This window comes from Pezoporus flaviventris, unplaced genomic scaffold, assembly GCF_033815535.1.
Source record: "Pezoporus flaviventris isolate CSIRO_AGI_PZ_B2104156 unplaced genomic scaffold, CSIRO_AGI_Pfla_v1 ptg000743l, whole genome shotgun sequence".
Taxonomy (NCBI): domain Eukaryota; kingdom Metazoa; phylum Chordata; class Aves; order Psittaciformes; family Psittacidae; genus Pezoporus; species Pezoporus flaviventris.
In genome coordinates, this window is record NW_026893288.1 from 27587 (window position 1) to 35722 (window position 8136).

The window sequence follows — 8136 nt, forward strand, 5'->3', positions numbered from 1 at the left end:
GGTCCTTGATCCTGATCCCGATCCCAATTCCTGATCCCGGTCCCAGTTTATCCTGGTCCTTGATCTCAATCCTGGTCCCTTATCCCGATCCCTGCCCTTAATCCCGATTCCGGTCGTTTATCTTGATCCCAGTCCCTGATCCCAGTCCTTGATCCCAATCCCGATCCCTTATCCTGATCCTTTCCCTTTATCCTGGTCTCTGATCCCGATCCTGGTCCCTTATCCAGATCCCAGCTTTTTATCCTGGTCTCTTATCCCAATCCTGATCCCATTCCCGATTCCAATCCCTTTATCCCGGTCCTTGATCCCGATCCCTTATCCTGATCCCAGCTCTTTATCCCGGTGCCTGATGCCAATGCCGATCCCAATCCCTTTATCCCGGTCCCTGATCCCTTTCTCCCTGATCCCTTTCCCTTATCCCGATCCCAATCCCGTTACCCCGGTCCCTTATCCCAATCCCGGTCCCTGATCCCGATCCCAGTCCCTGTTCCTTTCCCTTATCCCGATCCCGGTCCCTGTTCCCTTTCCCTTTACTTCTCGATCCCAATCCCTTTATCCCGGTCCCTGATCCCGATCCCTGATCCCTTTCCCTTATCCCGTTATCCCAGTCCCATTATCCCAGTCCCTGATCCCGATCCCTTTCTCCCTGATCCCTTTCCCTTTATCCCGATCCCAATCCTGTTATCCTGGCCCCTGATCCTGATCCCGATCCGGTCCCTGTTCCTTTCCCTTATCCCGATCCCAATCCCTTCATCCCGGTCCCCTTATCCCGATCCTGGTCCCTGTTCCTTTCCCTTTATCCCGATCCCAATCCTGTTATCCCGGTCCCTTTCCCTTTCTCCCGATCCCTTTCTCCGTGATCCCTTTCCCTTACCCCTTTATCCCGGTCCCTGTTCCTTTCCCTTATCCCGATCCCAGTCCCGTTATCCCAGTCCCCGATCCCGATCCCGGTCCCTGTTCCCTTTCCCTTTATCCCGATCCATTTCCCTTATCCCTTCATCCCGGTCCCTGTTCCTGATACCGGTCCCTGTTTCCTTTCCCTTCATCCCGATCCCAGTCCCTTTATCCTGTTATCCTGGTCCCTTTATCCCGATCCTGGTCCCTGATCCCGTTATCCCGGTCCCTGTTTCCTTTCCCTTCATCCCGCTCCCTTTCCCTTATCCCATTATCCCGGTCCCTTTATCCCGTTATCCCGGTCCCTGTTCCCTTTCCCTTCACCCCTCTCCCGTTCTCCCTGATCCCTTTCCCTTATCCCGTTATCCCGGTCCCTGTTCCCTTTCCCTTCATCCTGCCCCCGTTCTCCCTGATCCTTTTCCCTTATCCCGATCCCAATCCCTTTATCCCGGTCCCTTTATCCCGTTATCCCAGTCCCTTTATCTCGTTATCCCGGTCCCTGATCCCGTTATCCCGTTCCCTGTTCCCTTTCCCTTCATCCCTCTCCCGTTCTCCCTGATCCCTTTCCCTTATCCCGATCCCAATCCCGTTATCCCGGTCCCTGTTCCCTTTCCCTTCATCCCTCTCCCGTTCTCCCTGATCCCTTTCCCTTATCCCGATCCCAATCCCTTTATCCCGGTCCCTTTATCCCGTTATCCCGATCCCAATCCCGTTATCCCGGTCCCTGTTCCTTTCCCTTCATCCCTCTCCCGTTCTCCCTGATGCCGCTCCCCAGTTCCGGTCCCCACTTCCCGTTTCCGACCCCGCTCTCTCCCGGCCGCTCTGAGCGGGGCCCCGCGATGGCTCCGGGAGCTCCGGGCCCGGGGCTCGGTTCCGTGGCGCTGCGGCTGCTGCTGCCGCTCGCGTGCGGGCTGGGGCCGCTCGGCTGCTTCCGGGGGCACCGACCGGGAACCGGTAACGGGGGGGGGGGAGAGGAGGGGGGGCGGAGCTTCGGGGGGGGGGGGAGGGAGGGGGAAATTGGGGCGGGGACCGGGTGGGGTCTCAACCCCATCCCCAACCCCATCCCCTCCTCATCCCCATCCCATCCCCTCCCCATCCCATCCCCATCCCATTCCCATCCCCATCCCATTCCCATCCCCTCCCCATCCCATCCCTATTTCCATCTCATCCCTATTTCCATCTCATCCCATCTCCATCCCATCCCATCCCCATTTCCATCTCATCCCCACCCCATCCCCATTCCCATCCCATCCCATCCCCATCCCCTCCCCATCCCATCCCCATTTCCATCTCATCCCCATCCCATCCCCATCCCCATCCCCACCCCATCCCATTCCCATCCCCATCCCCATCCCCACCCCATCCCCATCCCATTCCCATCCCACCCCCATTCCATCCCCTCCCCATCCCATCCCCATTTCCATCTCATCCCCATCCCCATCCTATCCCCACCCCATCCCCATTCCCACCCCATCTCCATCCCATCCCCATCCCATCCCCATCCCATCCCCATCCCATCCCCATCCCTCCCCCCCCCCACCCCATCCACCCCCCAGTCCCTGCATGTCGGGGATGTGGGGGGGGGGGGGAAGCTCCAATGGGACCTGGGGCTCTGCAGGGCCCCAATGGGGCCGCTCTGGGGGTTCCACGGGGGGGTCCCAGCCCCATTCCCCCCCCCCAGGCGCCCCCAGCCCCCTCCTGGGCCTCCTGAGCTGCTTCGCCGGGGGCGTGTTCCTGGGCACGGCGCTGCTGGAGCTGCTCCCCAGCGCCCTCTGCAGCATCGGGGCCGCGCTGCAGCGGCTGAGCCTCAGCGTGAGCCAGGGGGGACCGGCCCCGAAGGGGTGGGGGAGCCCCATGGGGGTGTGGGGAGCTCCATAGGGGTGTGGGGAGTGCATAGGGGTGTGGGGAGCTCCATAGGGGTGTGGGGAGCCCCATAGGGGTGTGGGGAGAGCATAGGGGTGTGGGGAGTTCCATAGGGGTGTGGGGAGCTCCATAGGGGTGTGGGGAGCTCCATAGGGGTGTGGGGAGCTCCATAGGGGTGTGGGGAGCTCCATAGGGGTGTGGGGAGAGCATAGGGGTGTGGGGAGCCCCATAGGGGTGTGGGGAGAGCATAGGGGTGTGGGGAGCTCCATAGGGGTGTGGGGAGCCCCATAGGGGTGTGGGGAGAGCATAGGGGTGTGGGGAGCTCCATAGGGGTGTGGGGAGCTCCATAGGGGTGTGGGGAGCCCCATAGGGGTGTGGGGAGAGCATAGGGGTGTGGGGAGCTCCATAGGGGTGTGGGGAGCTCCATAGGGGTGTGGGGAGCCCCATGGGGGTGTGGGGAGAGCATAGGGGTGTGGGGAGCCCCATAGGGGTGTGGGGAGCCCCATAGGGGTGTGGGGAGCTCCATAGGGGTGTGGGGAGCTCCATAGGGGTGTGGGGAGAGCATAGGGGTGTGGGGAGAGCATAGGGGTGTGGGGAGCCCCATGGGGGTGTGGGGAGAGCATAGGGGTGTGGGGAGCCCCATGGGGGTGTGGGGAGAGCATAGGGGTGTGGGGAGCTCCATAGGGGTGTGGGGAGAGCATAGGGGTGTGGGGAGCCCCATAGGGGTGTGGGGAGAGCATAGGGGTGTGGGGAGCCCCATGGGGGTGTGGGGAGAGCATAGGGGTGTGGGGAGCTCCATAGGGGTGTGGGGAGCTCCATAGGGGTGTGGGGAGCCCCATAGGGGTGTGGGGAGCCCCATAGGGGTGTGGGGAGCTCCATAGGGGTGTGGGGAGCTCCATAGGGGTGTGGGGAGCCCCCTAGGGGTGTGGGGAGCTCCATAGGGGTGTGGGGAGCTCCATAGGGGTGTGGGGAGAGCATAGGGGTGTGGGGAGCTCCATAGGGGTGTGGGGAGCTCCATAGGGGTGTGGGGAGTTCCATAGGGGTGTGGGGAGCTCCATAGGGGTGTGGGGAGCTCCATAGGGGTGTGGGGAGCTCCATAGGGGTGTGGGGAGCTCCATGGGGGTGTGGGGAGCTCCATAGGGGTGTGGGGAGCTCCATAGGGGTGTGGGGAGCTCCATAGGGGTGTGGGGAGCCCCATAGGGGTGTGGGAGCTCCATAGGGGTGTGGGGAGCTCCATGGGGTGTGGGGAGCTCCATAGGGGTGTGGGGAGCTCCATAGGGGTGTGGGGAGCTCCATAGGGGTGTGGGGAGCTCCATGGGGTGTGGGGAGCCCCATGGGGTGTGGGGAGCTCCATAGGGGTTTGGGGAGCCCCATAGGGGTGTGGGGAGCTCCATAGGGGTGGGGGGAGCTCCATAGGGGTGGGGGGAGCTCCATAGGGGTGGGGGGAGCTCCATAGGGGCGTGTGAGCTCCATAGGGGTGTGGGGAGAGCATAGGGGTGTGGGGAGCTCCATAGGGGTGGGGGGACAACGGGAATAGGATATTGGGGATGGAGACAACGGGAAAGGGATATTGGGGGTGGAGACAACGGGAATGGGATATTGGGAAGGGAGACAACGGGAATGGGATATTGGGGGTGGAGATGATGGGGATGGGAATTCGACGATGGGGATGGAGACAACGGGAATGGGATGATGGGGATGGAGACAACGGGAACGGGATATTGGGGATGGAGACAACGGGAACGGGATATTGGGGATGGAGACAACGGGAATGGGATGATGGGGATGGAGACAACGGGAATGGGATGATGGGGATGGAGACAACGGGAATGGGATATTGGGGATGGAGACAACGGGATGTATATGGGGATGAGACAACGGGAATGGGATGATGGGGATGGAGACAACGGGAATGGGATATTGGGGATGGAGACAACGGGAATGGGATATTGGGGATGGAGACAACGGGAATGGGATGATGGGGATGGAGACAACGGGAATGGGATATTGGGGAGGGAGACAACGGGAACGGGATATTGGGGATGGAGACAACGGGAATGGGATATTGGGGAGGGAGACAACGGGAATGGGATATTGGGGATGGAGACAACGGGAACGGGATATTGGGGATGGAGACAACGGGAATGGGATATTGGGGATGGAGACAACGGGAATGGGATATTGGGGATGGAGACAACGGGAATGGGATATTGGGGATGGAGACAACGGGAATGGGATATTGGGGATGGAGACAACGGGAATGGGATATTGGGGATGGAGACAACGGGAATGGGATATTGGGGATGGAGACAACGGGAATGGGACGATGGGGATGGAGACAACGGGAATGGGACGATGGGGATGGAGACAACGGGAATGGGACGATGGGGATGGAGACAACGGGAATGGGACGATGGGGATGGAGACAACGGGAATGGGATAATGGGGATGGAGACAACGGGAATGGGATATTGGGGATGGAGACAACGGGAATGGGATATTGGGGATGGAGACAACGGGAATGGGATATTGGGGAGGGAGACAACGGGAATGGGATATTGGGGATGGAGACAACGGGAATGGGATGATGGGGATGGAGACAACGGGAACGGGATATTGGGGATGGAGAGAACGGGAACGGGATATTGGGGATGGAGACAACGGGAACGGGATATTGGGGATGGAGACAACGGGAATGGGATATTGGGGATGGAGACAACGGGAATGGGATATTGGGGGTGGAGATGATGGGGATGGGAATGGGACGATGGGGATGGGTGACGAGGAGGGTGATGGGAGCCCGGCTCTTCCCCCTTCATCCCCCCCTCCCTCCGCGCAGCCGCAGTTCCCTCTCCCCGCCTTCATCCTCGCGCTGGGCTTCCTCCTCCCGCCGCTGCTGGAGCCAATCGCGATGGAGCCTCGGGCCCCGCCCCTCCCCTTGGCCCCGCCCCTTCCCTGCAGCCCCCCCCGCGCCGCGGCGCTGCTCCTGGCTCTGGGCATGCGCGAGGCGGAGGCGGGGCCGGGGCTGAGCCCGGCGCTGCTGCTGCACAGCGGGGCCTTGGGGGCGGGGCTGGCTCTGCGCATGCTCCGCGCGGGGCTCCGCCCCCCGGCCGTGGCCGCCGCCCTGCTCGTGCTCGCGCTCGGGGGCGCGCTCGGGGGCGGGGCCTGGCTCGGGGGCGGGGCCTGGCTCGGGGGCGGGGCCTGGCTCGGGGGCGCGCGCGCGGGGCTGGCGCGGGCCGTGCTGCGCGGGCTCGCGGCCGGCGCCTTCCTCTACGTCACGGCGCGGGAGGTCCCGCCCCGCGAGCTGCGCATGCGCGGAGCCCTCCTGCTCCTCGCCGGCTTCGCCCTCGTCTGCGGAGCCCTCCTGGGGAGGGACGGGGCGGGACCCCTGACCCCTGACCCCTGACCCCTGACCTCTTCTCCATCTCCCCATCTCTCATTCCCAATTCTCCATCCCCCATTCCCTATTCCCCATCTCTCATTCCCAATTCTCCATTCCCTGTTCCCCATCCCCCATTCCCTATTCCCCATCCCCCATTCCCTATTCTCCATCTCTCATTCCCAATTCTCCATTCCCTATTCCCCATCCCTCATTCCCTATTGCCTGTCCTGTATTTCCTCTTTTTCCATTCTATATTCCCTGTTTTCAATTCCCCATTCCCTGTTCTCCATCCCCCATCCCCAATTCCCTGTCCCCATTCCCTATTCTCCATTCCCCATTCCCTTTTCCCCATTCCCCATTCCCTGTTCTCTATTCCCTATTCTCTGTTCCCTGTTCTTCATTCCCTGTTCCCCATTCCCTATTCTCCATTCCCCATTCCCTATTCCCTATTCTCCATCCCCCATTCACTATACCCCATTCCCTGTTTCCCATTCCCCATTCCCTATTCTCCATTCCCCATTCCTCATTCCCTATTCTCCATTCCCTATTCCTTACTCTCCATTCCCTATTGCCTGTCCTGTATTGCCTATTTTCCATTCTATATTCCCTGTTTTCAATTTCCTATTCCCCATTCCCTGTTTCCCATTCCCCATTCCCTATTCTCCATCCCCCATTCCCCATTCCCTATTCTCCATTCTCTATTCTCCATTCCCCATTCCCTTTTCCCCATTCCCTATTCCCATTCCCTATTCCCTTTTCTCCATTCCCCATTCCCTTTTCCCCATTCCCTATTCCCATTCCCTATTCCCTATTCTCCATCCCACATTCCCTTTTCCCCATTCCCTGTTCCCATTCCCTATTCCCTTTTCTCCATTCCCCATTCCCTTTTCCCCATTCCCCATTCCCTGTTCTCTATTCCCTTTTCCCCATTCCCCATTCCCTGTTCTCTATTCCCTATTCTCTGTTCCCTGTTCTCCATTCCCTGTTCACTCTTCCCTGTTCCTTATTCCTTAATGCTCCTTCCATATTCTCTGTTGCCTGTTAGCGTTCTCTATTCCCTATTCTCCATTCCCCATTCCCTATTGCCCATCCTGTATTTCCTATTTTCCATTCTATATTCTCTGTTTTCAATTCCCCATTCCCCATTCCCTGTTCTCCATTCCCTGTTCACTCTTCCCTGTTCCTTATTCCTTAATGCTCCTTCCATATTCTCTGTTCCCTGTTAGCGTTCTCTATTCCCTATTCTCCATTCCCCATTCCCTATTCCTTATTCTCCATTCCCTACTCTCCATTCCCCATTCCCTATTGCCCATCCTGTATTTCCTATTTTCCATTCTATATTCCCTGTTTTCAATTCCCTATTCCCCATTCACCCTTCCCTGTTTCCCATCCCCCATTCCCCATTCCCTGTTTTCCATTCCCCATTCCCCATCCCCCATTCCCCATTCCCTGTTTTCCATTCCCCATCCCCCGTTCCCTGTTTTGCATTTCCCATTCCATGTTCCCCATCCCCAATTCCCCATTCCCCATTCCCATTCCCATCCCCCATTCCTGATCCCCCATTCCCTGTTTTGCATTTCCCATTCCATGTTCCCCATCCCCCATTCCCCATTCCCATCCCCAATTCCCCATCCCCCATTCCCATCCCCCATTCCCGATCCCCCATTCCCTGTTTTGCATTTCCCATTCCATGTTCCCCATTCCCCATTCCCATTCCCATCCCCCATTCCCCATTCCCATCCCCCATTCCCATCCCCATTCCCATTCCCATCCCCCATTCCCCCATTCCCATTCCCATTCCCATCCCCCATCCCCCATTCCCATCCCCCATTCCCTATACCAGGAGCGGACATCACTTCCCCACCCCTCACCCAAGTGCCAAATGCTCCCCCCCCATCCACAAAGGGGGGAACGGAGCTGCCCCCCTATGGGACCCAAGGGGGGGAGGGGGGGCTGAGGGGGTGTCCCCCCCCCCCCACCCCATAAGTGCCTTTATA

The 8136-nt window shown here is 59.6% G+C and overlaps 1 protein-coding gene across 1 annotated transcript; it reads left to right on the forward strand.

Moving 5' to 3' along the window:
- Positions 1–1733: 1733 nt before the first annotated feature.
- Positions 1734–6163, forward strand: LOC133264307 (zinc transporter ZIP1-like). The gene is made up of 3 exons (XM_061444254.1): positions 1734–1848; positions 2576–2706; positions 5597–6163. The coding sequence occupies exons 1-3, from the start codon at positions 1734–1736 to the stop codon at positions 6161–6163; spliced, it is 813 nt and encodes a 270-aa protein (XP_061300238.1).
- The last annotated feature ends 1973 nt before the right edge of the window (positions 6164–8136 follow it).

Bases quoted from the DNA above. Each gene is read 5' to 3' on its own strand.
- LOC133264307 (XM_061444254.1), top strand. From the start codon at position 1,734: ATGGCTCCGGGAGCTCCGGGCCCGGGGCTCGGTTCCGTGGCGCTGCGG. The intron at 1,849-2,575 runs GTAACGGGGGGG...CCCCCCCCCCAG, and splicing joins GGGGCACCGACCGGGAACCG to GCGCCCCCAGCCCCCTCCTG. The intron at 2,707-5,596 runs GTGAGCCAGGGG...CCCTCCGCGCAG, and splicing joins TGCAGCGGCTGAGCCTCAGC to CCGCAGTTCCCTCTCCCCGC.